Here is a 25,757-nt window from a genome sequence, read left to right as displayed (position 1 = left end):
AATATCAAAAAGTGTAAACATACCATGATAAGAAGAACTTAATTTTCTAATATCAAAATATAGACGTCTCGAGCTTGCAAGAGCGACTGCCACCAAGCTCACTTTGAAAACCGAAAGTTTGTTTTGCCTGTGTTTAAAAACGTGTTGAAGTGGAATTGCAATTCGTACTTATGTTTCGCTTTTTTCAAACATTTTACGTGACAAAGAAATGGTTCTGTTGTGTGAAGCAATCCTTTATTCATTTATGTTGCTGTGCAGAACTCAACCTCAAACTTTGACATATCATTTCTAGTTTTCACAGAACTTAATTTAGTTCCAATGTTGTGTTGCTAAAATTACTTTGGGGGTCAGTGAGATGGTTCAGTGGGTTAAGGGTGCCTGCTGCCAAGCCTGACAACCTTACAGCAGTCCGTGACACCAACTCCAGAGTGGAAGGAGAGAACCAACTCCCACCTAGTTATCATGTGATCTGCAGACACATGCATATCCTGTGGTATATACACACATAAAAAGCAAAAATGGAAAAATAATTTTATTGTGAACATCTCCTTCACGTCTCTGTTTTCCAACCTGCCTTTTTCCTTCCTTCTCTCCTTCCTCCTCCCTTCTGTCATACTGGAGATAGAACCAAGGGCTGTGTGCATGCCAGCTCTACCACTCTCTTTTAATATTTATATTTGGAGGCAGGGTCTCGCTGCGACCCTGGCTGGCCTTGAACTTGTGATCATCATTTCCCAGCATCCCACATAGCTGGAATTATAGCCCTGGAGTATCAGCCACGAACGTGTGTTTTCTATGCCCATATATACACATTTTTCCACGGAGGTGGGATTCTTAGAATGCAGATATGTAAGTGTTTCAGAGCAATAATAGATGCCCAACATGTTAATAGTAATTCCTTTCTTAAAAATATTTTATCTATTATATTTATTTCATGTGTATGAGTGTACTGCCTGCATGTATGTGAGCGCACCCGTGTCGTGTAGTGCCACGGAGGTCAGAAGAGGGCTTCGGATTCTCCCAGAACTGGAGTTAAGGATGTTTGAAGCTGCCATGTGGGTGCTGGGAATCGAACCCGGGTCCTCTGTGAGAGCAGTCAGTGCTCTTGACCACTGAGGCATCTCTCCAGCCCCAAGAAATTCCTCTTTTAACTAGTAGCATGTGGTATTCCGAGTTCTTGGACATTCTCCCTTTCCATGTCCTTGTTTCAATCTTTTGGGGTAAAATCATTGTATTCATGTGTACTAACACCTCAATACCCTTTTTTGCTCTTTTTCAATACCCAAGAAGTTGAGCAGTTTTCCATAAGTGCACCGCAGACAGATCAAGATCTCTGTCCTTAAGCAGCGTAGCAATTCTTTTATCATTCTGTGAGCTAGAGTCTTTTATACATGACTGCTTTATTCATTACAGATATTTTTCCCACTTTGCCCTTTTAACTTTTTTATTTCTAGCTGATATATAGCATCATTTATTTACAACTTAATCCTAGCCAGCATAGTGGCGCACACCTTTAATCCCAGCACTCGGGAGGCAGAGGCAGGCAGATCTCTGTGAGTTCAAGGCCAGCCTGGTCTACATAGTGAGTTCCAGGGCAGCTGGGGCTACAAGGAGACCCTGTCTCAAAAAGACCAGAAAAAAAAGACTTAATCCTTCCCCGAGTTATGTGGTACTGTGTGTCCTTTCCCCTCTAAATCAAGCATATATGAATTTTTCCTGTTCTTATATTTATGCAGACTTTCATAGTCTCATATTTGCACAGTTTTCCAATGTTATGACCCAACTTCCTGTCTTCACCACAATAGATATATAATCAATAATCATAACAGTGTTCTAGTTTTTTTACTTCTGTTTCAGATTGCCTTAACGATTCCAAGCCCTTTACATTTGTTTGAAAATATTTTGTTATTTTTATTTTGCATGTATGAGTGTATTGCCTGCATGAGTGTAAGTGCACCTGTGACATGCAATGCCCATGGAGGTCAGAAGGCATCGAATTCCCCATGGAACTGGAGTTAAAGATGGTTGTTAGCTGCCATGTGGGCGCTGGGAATCGAACCCGGGTCCTCTGCAAGAGAAGCCAGTGCTTTTATCCACTGAGCCATCTCTCTAACCCACTCTGTACAATGTACAGGAAATTAGTCTTTCAGTCTCCACAAAAACATTGTGAAACCTTTATTGATTGCTATTTATTTTTATGTCAATGATGGAAGAATTCATATCTTAAATATACTGAGCTTGCCAGGCTATAAACTTGCTATATAACTCTATTTAGGCTCTTAAATACTTCTCTTAATCCTGTGTTGTAATACTTTGTAAACAGGATACACCACATTTAAACGTGACTATTTTGAGAGGTGTTTATTTTGACCTTATGCTAGAGAACGCATTCTTCCTTCAGTTTTATTTCATGATTTCTATTGATGCTCTAATATAAATGTTTATGCATAGACTGCCATTTCAGAAATACTGTGTTTCCTTGTTAATTGTAGCATTTCATGAGATGATTGTTTCTCACTTTTCTATAAAATATATCTCTCATTGCATACAGAGTGACAGTTTTACGTTTTGTTTTCTAGACGTTTTACATGTTTCTTCACTAAGATTTCCACCATTTTATTATCAATAGACTAAAAGTAATAATAGCAGATTCCATTTAATTGTAAGGGTTTTTAAAACATGTTCTTTCAGAGTAATGCCATTCTCTAGTGCTGTGATGTGCCCAAGTTTGGGCTGCGAATGGATATTGATTCTATTTTTAATTTATTCTTTGACAATGTCATACATGTGTACAATGTATCTTATGCACCCCCACACTCCATCCTTCCAAATCTCCCCATCACCCCCATCTTAATTACTTTTACTTTTCCTGTGATAAAACTTCATGACCAAGGGCACTTATGGAAGGAAGGGTTTATTTGAACTTCCGCTTCCAGGTTCCAGAGGGGTTTGAACCTGTCATGGTGGGGAGACATGGTGAGGCGTCTGGAGCAGGAGAACCACTCACATTTTCAAGCAAGCAGAGGATACAGATACAGTCTGACAAAGCTTAAGAACTCTCCAAGTTCGTCCTCAGTCATATGCTTCGTCCAGCAAGGCCACACCTTGTAAAGCCTCCCAAAACAGAGCCACCAGCTGGGAACAAAATGTCCACATGCTTGAAACTTATACGGGACATTCTCATTCAAACCACCACACCCTCCCAATACACGTCCCTCCCAACTTCACGTCCTCTTCTTTTTCAGTAACCCGTGAGGTCCGACGAGTGTTGTCAATATGTACATGGGCATTCATCATCCATTGTAGCTCCTACATCCTTTCTTTTCCTGTATCCCTCCATGTTCCGTGAGCCCCAGAAAAAAGAGGATATAGATGGCCCATTGACAGATCAGCACCGACAGGCACTTCTTTTCTGCCCTCTGGACAGTTATGAGGGTCTGCATTAACCAAGGCAACATCAGGCCTCCCTGATGGAACTTGAAACCAGCACAAACCAATGGATATACACATTTAGAGGGCGATTTAGCATCTTGATAATCTAGAGAAACATCACTTCGTTCTCCCCCAGCGCACATGGCTTCCGTAGCTATAGGTTTTGAACATGTCCATGGCACCTGGCACGGATTTCCTCCTGTGGAACTGGCTTCAGATCCCACCAAGATACCAGATGTTTGCCCGCATGAACAGTCTTATCACAACCGCAGCAGTGAGCACAGCCTACCTGGCAGGTCAGCACTGTGTTTCTTATCATATACTCATTCTGCGTTTAGAGAGCGATGGCTGCGTCTTTCTCCTTTATTCTATTAACACGATGAACGAAAGGGGAGAGCAGAGACTGTTTCCTAGGTCTGTAGTACGTTGAAGATAAATGACATCATCATGCAGAGAGCGTGCTTGGAGGTCATTCCTGACACTGTACAATCACCCCAGGTGATCAGATAGGAGCATTCTTAGCGCACTGTTTGGAGAAGAGCTGTAACACGGGGTCATATGGCCCATTAAGGCAGATTACTGCTTTAGTATTGATTCTCAATATATCTCCCCTTGGACTCAAAACGGCAGTGTTTCCAAAGCAGACATGATGGTCCAATTTGTCACCTAAGAACCATAAAACTTATGCGTCTCAGTAAATTGGACAAAAGGAAAGAGATTAACGTGCATGGCAGAGAATCATCTAATAATAATAATACGATCAATAGTCCCACATAACAAATAAGCACTTGGCAAACAGGCAATTCTGTTTGCCTTTATACACTGTGAAGATTTCCTTTCACCACATCCTCACATCTTACATGGAGTACTGATCATATTAATGTTGTTCACGCACATCCACATATGCACATTATTTGAGTTATCCAGCATTATCTCAAGTTGAGAAATCATTAAAGAAATCATAGTCAGGGAACCGTGACTACATTTATTATCTAATATCTGGGCATGTAATATAAGCCAATTTAATTTATAATATATGAAAGTGTGGGCTTGAGTATAGATAGTTCCAAGGATAGGGGAAATGACCTTGGTTCTAGCTGCAAGATTGATGCCAACTTGATTTTTGTTATGACAGTGATTGCTCCAGGGAGAAAATGTGCATTTTCAACCATGACCTTATGCAATGAATTTTGTTTTGAAAGGACAACATCCCTTAGCTGTTTTTGACACTCATTTTCCATTCCTACTGGTGTTTCTTTTTTCCCTATGTGATAACAGGATATGCAGTTGATTGCTATAAGCTTTCTGGTTTTGGAATCTGGGTTTTTATGTTTTGGGTTTTGTTTTGTTTTTTACAAAAGCCTGAAGGGCTTACTCAGAAAGAAAAGCTCCATGGTTTTACTTTTAAAGTAGAAATGCAAAGGTTCTTGTTACTCATACAAAATCAGTGAGTTCTATTTCATGGAGATATTTCTACAATTATAAAGACATGAGACACTCATCCACGAGAGCCATCATTCCATACCATTTATTGAACAGGTACAGCATAGAAGGCTTCCCTTCCAATGACTGAGACACAGCACAGAGACACAGGAAGCAGTTTGGTCCACAGTAGAATTCACATTGTCTGCTGTCTTTCCAAAACTCGGTCTTCCTCTCTCTAGATGTGTGACTTCCAGTTCTTTGTGATGGAAACTATTGCCCTGGGATGCCTCAAAGTTGCCTGTATCTGTCACAGTAATTGTGGCAGTGACCTCATCATTTTTCCCCATTATACTTTGTCTAACCAAGGAACTCACATTTATTTAAAAACTTCAGTACCAGACACTGTAAGGTAGATTATTTGAGAAACAAGTTAAATGGAGCCAATTTCTGGAGCCTACTTGAAGTGCATTGCAAGAAAATTTCAACGTGTGTTGATATTTTCCCTGGACTTCCTTTCTAAATATTTTTATTATTCTTTGAGCACTTCATAAAATATATTTTGATCATATTTTCCATCCCCCAGCTCCTCTCAGATCCACCCCACCTTCGCAGCAACCTGACTTTATGTTCTTTTTTTTTAAAGTTTTGATTTATTTACCTTCCTAATGATTTCCATCCCTCATGGGTTGACTCCATACATACCAATTTGGAGACTCATCTGTACATCCTTCTAAGAGACATTGGCTGTAACTATACTGACAATGTGAAAAAGAAAAATACTGTTCTCACTTCATACAGGATACGAGAGAGTTTATTATAAGCCAAGAGTGACCGTTGCCTGGGAACACAAATTCAGGATACCCCAAATTCCATGTTCCAACCTAGTAATCATGAGATGAAATTTCATGGTAACAGAACTCAGAAAGCCCCAAATCAAAACTCTTTTCAAATTCATTGGTAGAAACATCAGATATGGCCGGGGGGGGGGGTGTCTTACGGCAAAGTGGGAAAGCCTCTGCTGTAAGTCTGAGAAGCTGTCTGATGACATTCTTCATTTTGGGGCTGATGAAATATAGAGGTTCTCTTCGTACATTCCAAAAGAATCTACCTAATAATCCCAAGGATGCTAGGACACACACAGAGTTCAGAAATGAATGAGTATTAGAGGGGCTGAAGGTGACCCAAGACAAATTGTAACATTCCAACCTCTCCACAAATTCAGTCAGCCTTTGTAGAAGGCTCAGTGTTAGGACATGGCTACTTTGGGAAAATGTTAATTCACAATACTATTTTTAATAATCCAGTTATTCAATGAGTCCTATAGTTACAACCTAAAGTACTAGCCCTTGGGATTTTCATAATTCTTAATTGTCAACATAAAGGTAAAAAAAAAAAAACAAAAAAAAAAACCTTGAGACATTTGGCCATGGGGGCGACATAGATTTACAAACTGATTCTTTTCAATCTAGCTAAATTAAGTACGGGCGTTTTCGTTTCGCTTTAGAACTATTTTTTTTTAACAGTTTCAGTTTTATTTTGTTTTAGTTTCCAATACGTATTTTCTTACTGAACTGTACATTTCATACAAACATCTTCATCATACTTACACCCCCTCCCATATGCGTACCTCTCCCCATAGCCCAACCCACAGGTATTCATGCATTCTGTCGTAACTGTCAAGGTCTATCAAGTGAAGCTGGTGTCCCCATCTGTCCCTTGATGTAAGCTCATCCACTGAAGTCTGTTCAGCCTATCTTGCATCACTCCCTAAAAGAAGATTGCCTCTCCCTCACCCAGTGATGATCAGCCTCCAATAGTGCCTCAGCTAAGGATGGAGGCTCCTGCCCATTTTTCCACTTTTATGCTCCCATTTGTCCGAGTCTGCGTGGGTCTTGTGCATGCCGTCACCATTGCTGTAAGTTCATAGGAGCCCAAAAGCCTGGAAAACTCCCTCCTTTGGCTGTGCACCAAGCATGGGTGGTGCAATCTTTCTGCCTATTATTTATTTATTTATTTATTTATTTATTTATTCATTTATTTATTTATTTGTATTGCTTGACATTCTAACTACAAAATAGCTCTCTGCAAAGTGAGTTATATGCTCAGTCCTTGGTTGGATTTTTAAAAATCAGCATCTTCAGAGCTGGGGGACATGGCTCCGTTTGTTAATGCTGATTGCCGAAGCGTGAAGACCTGAGTTCAAGCCTAAGCACCCATCTGAATGAAAGAACTGACAATGTGCATCTGGACTGTCAGGGGAGGGGGAGTCTGGACGGGAAGATCTGGATCAGCCGACTTCCCGGTCGGCCACCCTCAGTAAATCAGTGTGCTCCTGGTTCAGTGAGAGACCCTGTCACAAAACCTAAGATATGTGATTGAAAAAGACAGGACATAAATTTTTTGCCTCTACATGCATGTGTACACTTGGACACACACATAAACACATATATGTACATAAACACATGTACACAAACATATAAACACACAAGATAGATTTACCCAAAGTGGCAGTTTGTAGCACTTTTGACTAAAACCTAATTATTTGTTTAATATTTTACTATATACTTCCCTGGGTAGCTCTGTGTCGTCTTTAACACTGGTTTTCATTCCTATCCTGGAGGGCTGGAGTCAGATGTAGCCAGCAAAGATTCAGGACAGATCAGGAAAGTGCTCCACAGGCCACACCCATCACTGAGGAGCTACTGGCAGTTGAGAACTGGTAGGGAGGGAGAATCGTTCGTTTTTGAGAGTGTTCCCCCAGGCAGGTTTCCTGTGCCCAGTGAACGGCCCACACCGGTGCCCATATGGGCAGCAGGAACTGGATTAGAAGTGGCTTATTAGCAACGTAAAGAAGGCTGGAGTCTGTGAAGGGACCATACTGGGAGAGATTCACAGAGTTGGATGGTGGCGAGCTGGAGCGGGTCTGGTCATATTTCATGGTATGCATGCATGAAATTCTCAAGCATGAAGAAAACTCCTTTTTAGAAAACTGGCATTGAAAATGAAAGGATTATCAGCCATTCTGAACTCCTGTCTGGGAATGCTGTTTTTCTCCGAGGCTAGAACTCACTTGACCAGCATAGACGGCACATACCAAGTACAGCTGTTCAAATGGATTCTAATGAAACAGAAACAAGAATTTCATCTCTTACTGCAACTGCTGACCTTTGAAAGGCTCCATACACATTCTGAGTACGAGTACCCTAACCACCATGTCTCTACCTTTCCACCTGCCTTACTGAGCTCCCATGAGCCTTTCCTCCAATGTGAATCTCCTTTATTTACTTATTTATTTTATGTGTACCGTGTGTAAGTACACCCTTGTCGTGCAGTGCCCTTGGAGGACAGAACAGGGTATTGGATCTCCTGGAACTAGAGTTAACAGATGGTTGTGAGCAGCCATGTGGGTCCTGGGAATTGAACCTGGGTCTTCTGCAAGAACAGCTAGTGCTCTTAACTGCTGAGCCATCTCGCCAACCCATGTGAATCTTCTATGTCAGCATGGCCAATGTGGCCGAGCACCCTACACTCTAGTTTTAACTGTGCCCTTACTATCTTTTAATCTGACATATAATGTTTTGTTCATGCATTTTGTTTATGACATACCTGGTTCTACTCATTCGTAAGATTCAAGAAGGCAGGCACTTCTGCATGGCTTTCACTACTGAAGGAAGATGAATCCATATGCTGATTGGTATCGTCTTTATAGTTAATGTGCAATCTACCTCTTCAGAGGGGGGAATGTTAGAGTAGCAAAAAGCTCCAAGAAAGAAAGAAAGAAAGAGAGAGAGAGAGAGAGAGAGGGAGGGAGGGAGGGAGGGAGGGGGGGAGGAAGGAAGGAAGGAAGGAAGGAAGGAAGGAAGGAAGGAAGTTAGAAAAAAGTGATGGGGAGATATGGGAAGTATTTGGAGGGGAGGGAGTGGGCGTGGATTTGATCAAAACACCTTATATGCATGTATGAAATTCTCAAAGTTTTTTTTTTAAGTTAAAAAAGAAAAACTGTATGTGCTATGTAAAAACGTAGCACCCCTCCCTATGAGTGATTTCCCTTTTAACTAAACACCGTGGGTTCCCACTTCCTGTTTGCTTTCATGAATTTAAACTTCTAGTCTGGTTCCAAATAGCTCAAAGCAAGTTCCCACTAGATCAACTAAATTTCATCAAAGAAGCTTTTTGTTGTTGTTGTTACCCTGTGAAAATCCCCATCAAACACTTGGCCTGAGCAGTTGGGACAAGATGCTAATCATTACCAAAGTGGGGGCCATTTCACACCCTTGGACACGGAAGTGTGGTTAATAAACACAAGACAGTCAAAATGGCCTTTCCCACGCTTGCAGAAGTGCTTGTAAGTTGTATTGTCTATTTTTCTCTGCAAAGGGAAAAAATATGTAGGCAATATGCCTCTCCATGCAGGGAATGGAGGTGGGTTAAAGTTCAGTGTTCCTGCCTGTGTGTGAAGCTCCTTGTCACCATTCAGCAGGGACAGAGACCTGCAAGGATACAATTACATAGCAAGGAGCAGATGGCCCTAAGCCTGCACTCTTCTCATAAGGCAACTTGGCTGTAGCAGGACTGAACCAAAAACAAGTATCAATAACGAGTTCCTCAGGGCTGAAGAAAAAGGTTTCTGATTCTCTGAGTTCCATGGCTTAGCATCTTTATCTAAGAAGAATACAACCGAGACTCTTCTCAGCTCCTGGCCCCCACCCCCTCCCCCTTCTAACATTGAGCCCAGGCCTGCTCCTGCTCTTTCAATCTCTGGACCACCTTTGTAACCCAAACTCATGTTTCTCTTGCAATGGGAATTAAGCATTCATTGTGTGTGTGTGTTAGCCCTGTTTGTACAGTTTTGCCTGTTACAAACTATTGGGTTTTTTTTTTTGCCTAATCTTCCTCCATCCTTCTCTTCCATTTCTCTCTCTCTCTCTCTCTCTCTCTCTCTCTCTCTCTCTCTCTCTCTCTGAAGAGTTTGCTCTACCACAGTCTTCTCCCATGAGGAGCTGACCCTGCCTCCTGAATGCAATGTAACCTGACAGGTGATGCACAGGGATGTGACTTTTATGCTGTCTTTGTGTGTTTTGATGTTATAGATCCAAATGTCAAGCGGTACCAGGTGCAGTGGTTTCCAGAACAGTGTGCCCATAACAAAACAACCAGAGTGGAGACGTCATCTGGCATGACCCACGTAAGGAGATGATTGTTCTAGTTAAGTTCTAGTACCTTCTAGGAGCTCCTCGGTAGGCACTGACTGGATGTGCAGGGTACGCATGCTACAGGTTTCCTGTTAAGCAGTAATCCAAGGAAATCTGGAAGGATAGTGTGTTCATTAAGCCCACTATTTCTTTATCTCTTCATGCCACCACTTGAGAGTTTTTTCCATGCCCCACACAGGGAAAGGTCTCTAAATTGCAGAGGCTAGAAACACAGAGATTAAGAAACTTGTAGGTTACAGAAGATGTCAGAGGACCTGCACTCTACCTCTTTCCTCCGGAAAAGCATTGCATTGTGTTTGGAGTTTTGACACAGCACTGAAATGTAAAGGCGTTGTGGTTGAGGATCTAGGGTTTTTGTTTTATTCAGTTTTGTTTGCATTACTGGAGGATTGAACACAGGGTATTGGACATCTAAGCGAAGTACTCTACTATCGAGTTAACAGTTATCCCTCTTAAGGGTTCACTTCTGTAAGAGTTTGTCACACTACACTTTTTTTTGCTGTGTCCCCCAGTGCCATTACCACATTGGGTTAATGAGAGATGTTATCCTTCTCCCTCAGCCTCACCGCTATCTAATAGGAACCCCAATTCTCCCTTCAGAGACCACCAGACAATGACAATCCATCTGTACTTTTCACCCCCACACATTAACATTTGGTATCTGTAAAACAGCACGGACACAGTTAACACAGCAGTCAAATATAGGAGAAACGTATCAGGAAAGGGGTTGGAACAGCAGATTTTCGGCGTGTGTTATTTCAAGACTGTCATTCCTTGGCAGCTCTCTCTGTTTCTAGAATGTTTATTTAATGACAACAGTATGGCAGGAAGTAATAACAACACTCCAAAATGAGGGAAAATACATCTCTAAACAGTATCATTTTTAACATTAAAAACATACATATGAGTCGGAGTTAAATTTTTTACTTAAAAAGTGTCGTCTGTGTTACAGCTTTTTACCGCCTTCCACACGACAAAACACTTGTGAATGTCAGGAGTCAGGACTGAGGTCAAGCCATTGGGGGTCTGTTGAGTTGTAGAGGATGTATTCCATTCCGTGGGAAGGTTTCACTAGTGTAATTCTTCCAAAAACAGGCAGGACGGCCTTTGTATGTCTTTATGAAAGCCACATTACACAGGCTCCATCTCTGGACAATTAGCTTTACTGGGTATGATTTCCACTGATGCCAATTTAGTTTTTATCCCTCGTGTGATGTATTATTGATCACTGACCTGCTCAATTTCTCTTGCCCAAGGAAAATTACATAATTCTTCAAGACCTGTCATTCTCCTGCAAATATAAGGTGACCGTCCAACCCATGCTGCCGAAGGGTCACTCAAAGGCAGAATCCGTTTTCTTTACTACGCCACCATGTTCCTCTTTGAAGGGAAAAAGCCACAAGTCCATAAATTGTCCTGGAGACCCAGGTAGGTTTTAACCCAAAGAACTTCAATTCCACATCTGTGTCTACAATGTTAACACTTCGAAAAGTGTTCCTAAAAGGTTACATCATCAGACCCTTCAAATGAAAAGCCTCCTGTTTCTAAATTCTAATATACTGACCCAGGCATTACTTATTTTATTTATTTGGTTGGGTTTTTTGTTTGTTTGTTTCTTTGGACATGGGTTCTCCCTGTAGCCCTATCTGAACTGGAATTTGTGATCTAGACTAGGCTAGCCTCAATCTCACAGATACCCATCTGCTTCTGCCTCTACCCCCCAAGCGTTGGGATTAAAGACTTGTGCCACCACGCCCAGTTGTATTTGTTATTTTATATTCATAATAGCATTACAACGATCTTCTTCCTCTGCAACATTAAAAATACTAAACAAAAAAGACCAAAAAAAAAAAAAATGAAGCACTTGGGATATGGGCTCTGCACACCTGAATTCACAGCATTAGTAAGGCTGAGGCAGGAGGATTGCAAATTTGACGCGTGGTTAGACTACATAACCAGTTCAAAAGCAGCCCCAGATATAGATGGAAAGATCCTGTCAGAAAGGCGTCTGAGGATGCAGCTGAGGTGTAGAATGCCTACCTTGAGTGTGCTCATTAGTACCGCAGAAAGTAAACAAAATACATGAACGAAACGGGACTAGAGGGATGGACGGAGTGAACCTAAAATTAGTTACTCGGAGATAAAAAGTACTTAGCACAAAGTTGAAGTGATGGGGCTGAGGACAACATGTCACCCTATGGCCAAGGGTTGATGGATGGGTTGATGGCGAAGGGTTGATGGACTGGAACCCATCCTCGAGGAATACTGTCGGGCTCGTCTCAGCTTCCTGTTGCGTGGGCTCCCCAAACCCCGTAAGATTCCAGGCACATACTTTGTCCGGCAGCCTAACAAACATTTCCTTGTCTGCGTCCACACAGGGCATGGTCTTTCCAAAGTGCTAGCCAAGCCAGAGAACCTCTCTGCTTCGTTCACTGTCCAGCATATGAACATCACGGGCCACTTTTCTTGGAAGATGATGAAAGCCAATCTGTACCAGCCTATGACAGGCTTCCAAGTGACATGGGCAGAGGTCACCACAGAGAACAGACAGAACAGTCTGCCCAACAGCATCATCTCACAGTCGCAGATCTTGCCTTCCGTACGTGTGGCCTTATACCCTGTATCCCTGTTGCGGGTACCCATGACTCGAACTCAATACCCATAGGCATTGTACATACACATCATGCTGGTTTCTGTCTTCAGTCTGATTTCTGCACTTTGTTCCTCATCTAGTAACATTAACACATTGCACAAATGACAGTGAACAGTACCAGCCACAATCTAAGGCTATTTTGATTAGTAAAGTGAGCTCCCAGAGACCTGGTCCCCTTTATGTGAGTGATTCAGCCATTTTCTTGTGTCTTCGTGAACCCCACATCCCTCTGGCACAAGCGGGCATGCCCTATTCAGAGCATTAAACTGGGAGAAAAATAGCTCAAAGAAGTTTCTTGTTTTTCTTTCCCCTTCAAATTTGGCCAGAGCTCATAATGAGTTAGACTGTCTTCCAAGCCAGTCAATTCCTTGGCTTGAGAGAAAAAAATCATGTGTGGGCTTTTACCCTTTCTGAAAACCTTCTCAGAATATCCAATACTTATTGCAAAATCAATACAGAAGGGAGAGAGTGCGGAGTCCAAGAAGGGAAAGTTCCCTGGAATGAAAAATAGTTACTTTATGATTGTATTAAATTTATTGAGTTTTGAAAATCATGGCCTGACAGTAAAAATAAGCATTTACCAGTTATGGGCATTGACAGATAAGATTGCATTTTAGGGAAAAATTCTTGGCTCATTCACTGAAATTCCGACTAGCGAGAATTCATATCACAAGATGTGCATCTCAAAATGTTAAGCCATGGGAAAATCTCATGCTAAGGAATTAAATAAAAGACAAGAAAAGAAAAGCATGGACTCCAAAGGCAAAGCTCTGTGCTGGCACCTCACCACATTTTGTCTCTGCCAAACATCTTGGGCTGTTAGGCATTGCATTGATCTAGGTTTTTTTTTTTTTTAAGTTTTGTTTTTTTAAAAATAAAACCTACATGGTTGGGTTTCGATAGATGATTCAAGGCTAAGAGCACTTTCTGCACAAGCCTGAAGACCTGAAGTCAAACTATAGCATCCTATAAAAAAAAAAAAAAAAAAAAAAATCAGGCATAGCCACGTCCACCTGGAACCCTGGCATGATGAGAGATGGAAACCAGATCTCTGGGGCTTGTTGGCTCTTAATATAACTGCAAGTTCAGTGAGAGACTCAGTCCCAAGACAATAAGGAGGAGAGCAATAGGGCAGGACACCTGACATCGTCCTCTGACCTCTGCAGATGAGCACACGTGTATATGCAGTCACGTGCCCACATGCACCAGCCAATGCCTAGTCACAACACACATAGATGACTCATATGGCAGCCAACTGCAGAAAGCTAGAAGAAACGTTCCGTGAATTAATGTGTGGCTTTGAAAAGTATCTGACCATGTGGGCATGTGGCTGCATATACATGCCATGTGGGCATGTGGCTGCTCTATCCCCTTCACAGAGCTTGTGTGGGTTCTTGGTGTGTTTTCCCTAGAAGATCACTGATGGACATCTCCTTTCATGTTGCTTCTCAGGACCACTATGTACTAATGGTGCCCAATCTGAGGCCATCCACCCTTTACAGGCTGGAAGTACAAGTGTTAACCTCAGGAGGGGAAGGTCCTGCCACCATCAAAACATTTCGCACCCCTGACCTGCCACCATCATCCGCACACAGTGAGTACCTTGCCTGGGTGTTAAAATAACAATGAGATTTCTGTGTAACAGTAAATTCTTATCTGAAATTCTTATTATTCATTTTTTTTTCACGTACTGGGTTTTATTAAAGGTTCTTGTGTGCTGTGTGTGGACAGAGCAGGTGCTCAGTGTGTAAAGTGTTTGCAATGCAAATGTGAGGTCCTCAGCTCTAATCCCCAGAACCCACATAAACCCGGAAGGGGTGGAAAGCATTTAAAATCCCAGCACACCTGTGGGGGGCGGGGTTACAGAAGTATCCCTGGGAGATCACGCTTTGCATAAGCAGTCCTCAGCAACCAAGACCCTACCTAAGAAAAGGCTGAAGGAGAGGACGGACACCTGTAGTTCTCCTCTGACCACATGTGCCCTACCACACACAACTCACACAGACACCTTCACACCCCACACACAGGAACACACACAAGCATAAGCAAAGATTTTTGTGGGTCAGGGTGTGAAGTTTGCTGCGTATGTTTGACTTCCTCTCTTTCCTTTGTCAGTTTTTCCTGCCTATGTCCTTCTTCCCTTCCCATCTCCCCCCCTCCTTCCTTCCCACCCCCCGCTCCCCTCTTCCTCCATCGTTCCATCCCTTCCTTCTGTCCCTCCTGTCTCTGTCCCTTCCACTCCCTGCCTTTATTTATCACAACATTTTTCCTCATCTTTCCAACTATAAACGGATAAAGAAAATTTTTTTACAGCATGATATCAATCTGAACGCTTTAGATTACACAGTTCAATAAAAGAACACAGGCAATGATGTTTTTCTAACGTGATTATTTTCTTATGATAGCGTTTTTTATTGATGTTGCGTGCACTATGACTTTTCATGTCTCTAACTAAATATGTGTACTTCAGTCATTTGCTACGTCAATAAAATCCAAGTGGAACAAGGCAAAGCACTCTTCAAAAACACCTAGCATTTTCATCATATTACTGATAGTTGTTTTATTTTTCTGGCTGATATTTAAAAAGTATTTGTGAACATATATGAAAATTAAGAATTTATCTTAGATTTACCTGATATGTCTTTAAAAGTAATGTTTCAATGACTTATTTTTTTAAAAAAGAAAGCCTTGTGAGCTTAGCAAAGGAGCTTGTCTTTTTTTTTCTCAGAGCTGAGGACCAAACCGAGGGCCTTGTGCTTGCTAGGCAAGCACTCTACCACTGAGCTAAATCCCCAACCCCATCTTGTCTTATTTTATGAGGGGGGAAGAAACAAAAAGAAGGGGGAAACGGGGAATGGAGAGAGAGAGCTGGGGAAATGAGTCAGTGGATAAGAGCACTTACTGTTCTTGCAGAGTACCTAAGTCCAGTTCCCAGCACCTACATCAACCACCTTTAACTACAGTTCCAAGGGATCTGACATGCTCTCCTGGCATCCAGGCAAGGATGGTACACATACAGACATGTAGGCAAACACTCACACTTAAAATAAAAATAAATAAATCAGAGAGGGGGGGAATACACAAGTGTTTGCAAATTTGGATTTAGGATGAGAAAAGCCCATTTCATATACAGCCTTATACGATCAGCTGAGTCTGAAGCAATAACCAGAAAAAGAAGTATTGATTCATTATGTCCAAAGTGATGTCACAGATGGCTTTTCTCACCTTTCAGGGTCTCATCTTAAGCATCACCACCCACACCACTACAAGCCTTCTCCCCAGAGATACTGAAGGATTACAAGGTGCCTAAACGTTGCACAGGTGCGACGCGGCCTTGAAGTCAACAACTAGACAAGTGGGTAGTGATTTTTCCTGTGCTGCCTATAGTCACTGAAGAAAGGACTTCAGTCAATCACAGACACATCTAGAAGAAACAAGTTGCTAATAGTCAACACTGAAGATGGACATCAACTGCAAAGGAAAAGGAAGAAAAGAAAGAATACGTTGATTTAACTTGGAATTTGATTGATTGAATATGGTTTTTGTAACCTCTGTTCAATTACTGAAGAGATGAAATTACCTTGAATTTGAGCCAGCAAATTCTCCAAAACCGTACTGCATAGAAGCTATAGAATTCCTGCACAGAGTAGGCATATATTTAATCGGTACAAAAGATTATGATTAAATGATTTCTTTGATTCCTGCAATTAACTAAGACTGTGGTCTTTCAGCATGAGATCTGGAGATCTATCAGAATGTGGTTTTTATCTCAGAAAATTTTAATTGAAAGTTTATAACGTGAATTGCACCCATCTTTTTTTATTTTGCTACAAGATCTTACATAACCCAGGTTAGCTTCCAATTCAGGATCTGCCTCAATTTTGCAAGTGCTAGGATTATAAGCATATGCCACCACACCTAGCTCTTGTGTTCATATATTTAAATGTAAAAATGTTCCCATTGTAAGCACACTTTAGTTCTTTTAAAAACAAAGTAAAATGAAAGCTGAATTTGTAATGTATGATTTACAAGATATCTAAAGGCAGTCGGGCGGATGAAATAAGAATTTGCATTAGAAAAATTAAAATTCTTTTCTCCTGGTACTCTCTAACATGTCATCACCCAACTGCACAACTCACTAGTGGTAGATAAAGACGCAGGTCCTCTAAAGATCTTAAGGACAATAGATTTTCTTCGTGATTAAGCACCTAGGAAGGCTTCCCAGCTTCTCTCTCAAGGGCTGCAGCACGAAAAGCAGGCGTGTTATCTGTGCGTGTCCATAGAGGGCTTCGCTGCTCCAATGCCTGCAGGTGCGTAGACTTTTCTTAGGATGGTGCTCACAGGCCCCCTGAGTCTTCTCTGCAGGGACAGAGGAAAACCGGTCTCATCAGGATGCTCTTATCTGGATGTCCGCGCATATTTTACCAAACAGTCTGGGCGTGTGGACAAAAGATAATGGAATCTGTTTCTTCTGCGTCGAAGTATTTTAAAGGCAGAGCATGTACAGAGAGACGCTCGCGGGTTTTGTATGAGCAGCACACAGCGGTGAGCTCAGAAAGGGAGTTGGGGTGGGTTGGAAGGGCTCAGCAGCCGCTGTTGTAAGTTAGGACAGAGAAACGGAAAAGTGACTTGGAAGTCAGCAGCTTCTGAGAGTCTGTCCATGCAAACAAAAGGAAGGTTTCTTCCTTCATAAACCCGCCGGGTAGCGTAGTAGTAGCAGCAGCCTCTGAATTTTTAGATCTTCAAATTTCAAACATTTAAACGGAATGATTGGTTACACGTTTATCTTTGACCTTAATTTGTTGTGAGATATTTCAATTATTTATGGCGGCAGCGTTTTGTACTATTGTATAGTTAAAAATGTAAGAGTATATTCATAGACACAAAATACTATTAAATTATATGGAATTTAATTTTAGAAAGTTTAATTATGTTCTTTTTTCTGGGTAAAAGGTATGGAACACTACATAGATTTTTAGTGCAGTGATGTCTCAGAAACATGCCCCTTCCTTCAAAAATTCAGAACTGCATTTATAAATGTCTGGTTTTGCTACGTTATTCAAACAATTAAATTTTATTTGTTACTAGAAGGAAACGCTATCCATAAAATAATAAAAGAACTAAGTTTATCTTGAATATTGATCTCCAGTAAAAACAGTTAAAAATATGATTTTAATTTTTTTGTGTTTTTAGTTTTAGAAGGAAGTGTCCTGATAAATTGACAAAGTCCGTTTCCATCCTGGAAAAGTTCTAATGTCTCGCTTTCTATTATTTGTATTTCTCTCCTATTAAAAAAAGCAGCAGTGACAATGAGTGTTTCAAAACTCAAAATTATAATATTGAGTTCAGACAAAAAAGATTCTCCTCAAACATAGCTGCTGAGCTCAGACCAAGTTTCATCTTGTGTGTTCTTTTCATTGAGAATACTCATTTCTTGATGATGAAGTTTTCTGTTCTACACTTTTTTTTTTTTTTTGAGACAGGGTGTCACAAAACTGGGCTAGTCTCAAAGTCTGTATGTAGCTGGAGCTGCCCTCCTGACCCTCCTGTCTCCATCTTCTGAGTGTTGACATTACGACTGTGAGTCACCATGCACTCACTATCTTTGTGTCAATGGGGAGGATGGAGCCGATCTTTATGCATGCTAGACACACACTGTATCAACTCGGCCTCATTCCAGCCTGTCATGTTTTTTTTCTAAGCAGAGTTCTGTAGAATTTTTTTTAACCAATCTAAGATTTGTCAATTCAAATCATTTGTTATTTAATATGACATAGAGGCCTCACCAGTAGCAAGGGGTAGTTCACACGTCTCTGCCTTGCAGTTCAAAGACCCAAATTTTGCATTGATGTCCATTGAAGAACCTAATTACAAGACTGAATGTTGAGTTGTGTCTCTATGATGCAAGTTCAAATATTAACTCTGCCCCGCATACCTGTAAATGCCATTCAGGATAGCAATTTATTTATTTAATTCCTTTTCTTATCCATTGTGACAGTGGTTCCTCGAGGTCACACATTCCTGTGGTTACAGCCAACTCTCAGTCTTGTGAAGCAAACATTGTCATTCTAACAAGAACACAGACTGCATGTCCATTAAAGCTGGTTTTAAAATACAAGTGGATCCATGAGGTGTTGATTCAGCATGGCCTTGTTTGCTGTCATGTATTGGGTGTGGGCTCTGATGGCTGTCTGACTTCTACTGAATACTTTAGCAAGATATACAGTTTACACAGTGATTAACAAAGGTCTATACATAGTTATTGCTTTTCCTTCACTTACTATTGTAGTGTGCAGATGATAAAACTGTTCCCACCTTGTTCAAACAGCCTATGACCTCTCCTTCCTTGTGCTCGTGTTAAAGTCAATATTTATTTATGTATGTAATTAAAAGGTTTGGTTTCTGTGTGTGTCTATCATGCTATGTAGACAGAAGTAATCTTGTAAAAAATTCTTTGTAAAAAATACAAAAAATATTGTAAATAGTCCAATATTCTGTGATCCATCTTTTCCATGTTATGCTTTGTACATAGATTCATTAATAAAGTATGCTCAAACAAGGCTTCAGAATATAGTTATTTATTTCCTTTCATTTATCTCTATTTTCTTTCATTTACTCTCTTCATTTATCTCTACGTTAAAGAAACATTTTAATTTTCATTTACGAAGAAAACTGGCCACCTATGGTAGCATACGCCTTTTAATCTCAGCACTCAGGAGGCAGAGGCAGGAGGATCTCTGTGAGATCAAGGCTAGTCTTGTCTACATAGTGAGCTCCAGGCCAGCTAAGGCTATGGGAGACCCTGTCAACAAAAGAAAGGAAGAGGAGGGAGGAGGAGGAGGAGGAGGAGGAGAGAGAAGATGGAGGGGGAGGGGGAGGAGGAGCAGGAAGAGGAGGAGGAAGAGGGGAAGGGGGAGGAGGAGGGGGAGGGGGAGGAGGAGGAGGAGTGGGAGGAGGAGGAAGAGGCAGAATGAACATTTTATTGTGTTTACAAGGAATTTCAAAATAAGTCACCCTCAGTAAGGTGATGATTGAAATGTGTGGTCTGGTCAATGTTCAAGAAGAAACTCTTTGTTTTTTCTTTTGTTTTTTTGAGGCAGGGTCTCACTGTATAACCCTGGCTGATCTGTAACTTGCTATGTAGACCACACTGGCATCAAACTCAGATCCGCCTGCATCTGCCTCTTGAGTACTGGGATTAAAAGTCTCTGCTATCACTCCCTGTCTGAGAAAAATTCAATGAGTGTCTCAGAGTTTTATAATGAACATTTTAGAGGGATTTTAAAATTACATTTACAATTGCAAGCCCTAATCCTTTGGTGGTACTTTTGAACAATCATCTGTACAATTTTAAGTTGCCTAGATGTAGCACTAACATTTGCTATGTATGCAGTGCTGGAAGCATCGTGAACATGCCCGTTTTTCATTACTACTATTATATTGGAGGATTTTAAATATCAAAGAAAAGGGCTTTCTACACTCCTGATTTGACACTAAATATCTGCTGATGAATTGCAAGAATATTATTCCATCAAGCGTAGAAAACAAAATGGTATTATCTAAGAGTATCTGGCTCGTTTTTCTCTTCATAAAACCACAGGCTATGCATTAATTCAGGGAACATTTCCCTAGCTTCTGCTCCTTGCTTGGACTGCTCGGAGAGATGGGACCTCAAGAAAGATGGATTTTCTTATTTGTTGCATTCTTTAACACAGGAGAAAATGCTAGACTGTGATGGAGACTCAAGACATACTGTGTAAAGGCAGGTGATGGTAAGGGCTGCGGTAACAAAGATGGATGATATCGCGTTAAGAGCAACCCTACGACTCCTGGTCCATTCAGGGTTCAACTGATATTCCACCTAGAGGTCCGCATTAGAGCAAACATCTTACCCACAAGATGAACACATGCGAGGGGTGAGAATACACACTGAGAGGTGCAGGGCCTGGGACATTGCCTGGAGACTTCAGATGGGCTGGGTTTAGACGTTGGCAGTCTCGAGACATGTTCAACATTCTAAATGGTCACCCTGCCTGTGGTACCTAGAAAGACTTGTGGAAGGACAAAACCACACAAGAACAGCAAGCAGAAAATCATGACCTTAACCTAAGGAGCAATAACTGACAGGTTTAAACTCAGTGACCACACAGAGAACAGGAAGACTCTTATATTTGACAAGAAGTGTTGAATGTGGGGTGATCTAAGAAAATGAACAGAACTTCATCTTTTGGCTGTTTAACTAGATTATAGATTCTTTGTTGTTTCCTATTTTCTCTTATAAAAATTAGGAATTGGGGTCTGGAGAGCTTGCTCAATGATTAAGGGCACTGGCTGTCCTTGCAGTGGACCTGGGTCTGGTTCCCAGCCCCCACATGGCAGCTAACAACTGTCTACCCTTAACTCCAGCTCTTGGGGATCTGATGCCCTCTTGTGGCCTCTGTGGGCATTGCAATCACACATGATGCACTTACATAAATGCAGACAAACACTCATACAGATAGAATAAAATAAATAAGCAAAAGGAATTTTTAAATTAGGAATTTATTTTCTGGACAAAACTCACTTAAAACTTTGCCTTGTTATCTTGAGTAACAAACGCCATTGTAAGGAGCTATTGTTCTGATTGGTGCCTAGCCATTTTCAATAAGGATGCATTATTTAAAACCAATGCTGTTTGTGGTGATACACTCCTAGAATCTGAACAGTTGGGAGGGTGAGGCATGAAGATAGTGAGTTAGATCTTACATGACTCTTACATCTACTAAAAAAAAAAATATCAGTACCACGTAACTTCTAAGAACAAATACAGTCATGTTAAGTTTTAATACAGGTACCACTTAGTGATTCTTGCCATTGGCTTTCGATTTCTGACCTTATTTGCAGTGGAAATCATCCCTGGGATTTTCAAGACCAAGTAAAAATGATCACATGGTCCACCATGTTATTAGCTCTGATCTTGATGGTGCAAGTGTCACACATTAGGAATGTGATTCTGAATTCCTCCTGAGGATGGTATATTGCGTTCCACATGAGGTCATCTAGGAGGACATTGTGAGTCCTGCTTCATCCACCCCACTGTGAAGCCAGCTACTTGAGGCACTGCAAAGCTGGGGTTTGATTCAGAAGGGCTGGTATTCCTGAGGTATAGACTGGCTTAAAAGTTGCAAGAAAAGCTAGTCCATCCTCTGCCACATTATTTTTTACCTATAGAGGCACACTGCAGATTTAGCAAAAGTTCAGGCTTGTCCCAATGTCATGGCAGGCATCCAGAAATCCTATAAGGATATTCAGCATGGTTGACTTTGGAGTGAGTCCTGAGAAGTTGACTTTGTTATAAATGGAGCAGCATAGACAGATGATGGATGATAGATAGATAGATAGATAGATAATAGATAGATGATAGATAGATGGAAAGATAGATAATAGATAGATAGATAGATGATAGATAGATGGATAGATAGATAGATAGATAGATAGATAATAGATAGATAGATGATAGATGGATAGATAGATAGATTGGTAGGTAGATGATAGATGATGATAGATGATAGGTACATAGAGATATGGATAGATGATAGATAGATAGATAGATAGATAGATGATAGCGACATGAATAGATGATACATACATACATAGATGATCATAGATAGATTATAATAGATGATAGATAAATAATGTAAGATAGATAGATAGATGATAGATAGATGGATAGATAGATGATAGATAGATGGATAGATAGATAGATAGATTGGTAGGTAGATAATAGATGATGATAGATGATAGATAGATAGATAGATAGATAGATAGATGATAGTGACATGAATAGATGATACATACATAGATAGATGATCATAGATAGATGATGATAGATGATAGATAAATAATGCCTAGAAATACAGATATGTACACCAGTCATTGGCAAAACATGGCATTACAAGACAGGAGACCTGTAGTCTACAGAATGAAATTTTAAAAGAAAATAAAACAGAAACCAAAAAAGAAACAAAGAATTGGGTTCCCATAAAATGTGCCCAGACTTGCCTTGCACTGGGTGTTGTAAAAAATTTGTCAGTTGCTTTACGGAGTCTGTAAAAGATTTGATTCAGATATGTGACATAGAAACCAAATTTCTCTGTGTGTGTGTGTATGTGTGTGTGTGTGTGTGTGTGTGTGTGTGTGTGTATACACATGTCTGAGCTGTATCCCATAATCACAGTAAGAGACAGAGGGTTTCTGATACCTAAAACAATTTAATGCAAGTCATAGAAAAATGATTCAGTTAGTGTCTGCATAAATACTTTTTATCAGCCAAACCTAAGTGTAATGGGACATATTTTAGAATAAGACAGAAAATTATACAAGATTGTCAAATTTGGAGACCATAGAAACAACAGTTCAAAAGAGCAAAGACTAAAATTTTAAAGAAACACAAATAAAAAATGTTTCAGAAAGAAAGCATAGCAAATTAAAACTGGATTTAGCTTCCATTTCAACTCAGTCAAGCGAACACAGGAGAACATCAAGAAAATACATGTCAACAAGTCCTGGGGTGGATATATGGAATGGGGACACTTATACACTGTTGATGGTGGTGTAAGTTTATGCAACCACCATGGCAATCAGTATAAACTTTCCTCCAAATCGAAAATTAAGACTACCCCGGGGACTGAGCTATATCACCGGTTGGTGATTATCAGGAGTGTAAGTCAAATATACTCACCTATCCATCTTTATCGCTTGCACTATTCAAAATATCCAGGATATGAAACCAGCCTGGATGTCCATAACAGAGGACTGGATAGAAGAAGTGTGGTGGACAGTCACAATGAAATTTTATGCAGCCATAAAGGAAAATGCATTCGTGACATCTGCGGGAAAATGGATAGAACGGGAAATCACCGTACTACGTAAGACAAGTAAGAAGCACAATGACCGATACTGCATGTTTTCTTTCATATGTGGAATGAAGATTTTAATGGCTTTTTATATGTTTATATATTGATAACGTGTGTAGGTTATGAAACTAGAGCGGGGCTCGAGTGGAGGAAGAGATTGTACGGGGGGCGCTGGGAAAGAGTTGACGAACACAGGTGATGAGAAAGCAGGAAGTCAGGGAACCAGGTGGATGCGGAGGGAGGGACACACATGGCAGTAAGGGACAGAAGAGAATTAGAACAAATTATATAAATATTTTAATTATTATTTTTTTTATGTGTATGGATGTTATGTCGGCATGTAGGTAAATATACCCGTGTCATGCAGTGCCCACAGAGGACAGAAGAGGCTCTTGGATCCCCTGGAACTGGAGTTACAGACAGTTGTTAGCTGCCATGTGGGTGCTGTGATTCGAACCTGGGTCCTCTGCAAGAACAGTCAGTGTTCTTAACCGCTGAGCCATCTCTCCAGCCCCATAGAACAAATTATAATGCCACAGAGCATACCTATGAAGATACCATGCTGAAACCTGTTCCTTTGTAGACTAACCTAAAATTCACCTTTTTAATTTAATCTGTTTTTCAGTCTTTGGCAATGTCACACCTGAATACAATATTTCTCCATCCTATTCTCCCCCCTTGCAAATCCTCCCTGCAAATAATCCTGAATCCCTCCCACACATTGCGTTCAGCACTCCAAGTCCTCGTTTTATTTTCAGGACCCATTGATTCCAATTAAAAATTATTATTATTTTTTTTTTTACTGGGCATGGTGGCGGACGCCTTTGGTCCCAGCAGCTGGGAGGCAGAGGCAGGCAGATCTCTGTGAGTTCAAAGCCAGCCTGGTCTACATAATGAGTTCCAAGGCAGCCCCACTACAGGGAGATCCTGTCTCAAAAAAGACCAAAAAAATTAATTTTTACAGAACACACAGAATGGATAACATCTCTGGGAAGACAGCTCTAAGACAGCAGGACATGAACTGATAAGCACAGGCAGCCATAGTCCTTCAGGACATTAAGTATTACACAGCTGTTCTGAACACCCAATCAAGCTTTAAGATAGGAGCATCCTTACACATGTTTGTAGGGAGAATTGGATACTGTATGAAGTCTTTGGGAGGGAGATGGATGAAGACCAATACACAGATTTGGTCCCTGTGAATTCCACTTCCACATGCAAACAGGAGCCCTCCATAGGTGAGCAATCTTCTTTACAGAGTCTTTGTCACATACTAAGAAAACCATAGAATTCCATTTAGGGACTGGAGAGATGGCTCAGCAGTTAAGAGCACTGGCTGCTCTTGCAGAGGACTTGGGTTTGGTTCCCAGCACCCACATGGTAGCTAGTAACTGTCTATAACTCCAGTTCCAGGGGATCAGACGCCCTCTTCTGACCTCTGTGGGTATTGCATGACATGGGTGCACTTACATACATGCAGGCAATATACTCATACACATAAAATAAAAATAATGAAGTTTATTTTAAAAGGCAGCCTCCCAATTGCAAGATGCAAAAGATGAGGATTGCAAAGCTCTCATCTTCAATGCTGACGTCTGGTAAAACCAGAGTACACATCACATCAGAGCATTGAAGCCACACAATTAATGCTGCTGTGTTTGCATTTCATTAAGTTTGCATGTCCACATGTGTGCACAGAACATATCCAAGTGTTTTGCCTGCGCTTACTTCTATACGATTTATCATGTGTGCAAACCATTGTGTTTCAAGGAGAAGAACATGTAAAGGAAACAGTTTCTTAAATCAATTAGTTTTAAGGAATTATCACTCAATTTGTATAAATGTCCCCATGTCTGAATGTAATTTTTGCACTGGATTTAATTTTAGTGCTGCAGAAACGATTGATTCAACGTGGATTTTGGTGCCATGTTGCATTTTGTTTATAGATTATAAAAAAAAAAAAGCAGGTGAGATGCTGGGGAGCTGGTTCAATGGATAAGAGTGCTTGCTGTGTAAATTTAAGGACCCAAATTCCAATCCCTAGCACGCATCAAAAAGCTGGGCATTGTTGCTTGCATGGGAAACCCCACTGGTATAGGTGATGGGGACCAAAGACTTACAGGGCCTTGCTGGTTGTCA

At 40.8% G+C, this 25,757-nt stretch overlaps 1 protein-coding gene across 1 annotated transcript in view; it reads left to right on the top strand.

The window, feature by feature from the left end:
* Positions 1-19,278, top strand: part of Anos1 (anosmin 1) — a gene marked incomplete at its 5' end in the record, with an annotated part of 74,891 nt that extends 55,613 nt beyond the window's left edge. The window contains 5 exon segments of the mRNA XM_008852491.2: positions 9,948-10,042; positions 11,327-11,498; positions 12,449-12,669; positions 14,176-14,317; positions 15,956-19,278. Coding sequence (XP_008850713.1) covers positions 9,948-10,042; positions 11,327-11,498; positions 12,449-12,669; positions 14,176-14,317; positions 15,956-16,014 — 689 coding nt within the window.
* Positions 19,279-25,757: the final 6,479 nt, after the last annotated feature.

Source organism: Nannospalax galili, unplaced genomic scaffold (genome assembly GCF_000622305.1).
Source record: "Nannospalax galili isolate Female #2095 unplaced genomic scaffold, S.galili_v1.0 scaffold1670, whole genome shotgun sequence".
Classification (NCBI taxonomy): Eukaryota; Metazoa; Chordata; class Mammalia; order Rodentia; family Spalacidae; genus Nannospalax; species Nannospalax galili.
Note: the sequence above shows the minus strand (reverse complement) of the source record. Positions and strands in the feature narration are given on the sequence as shown.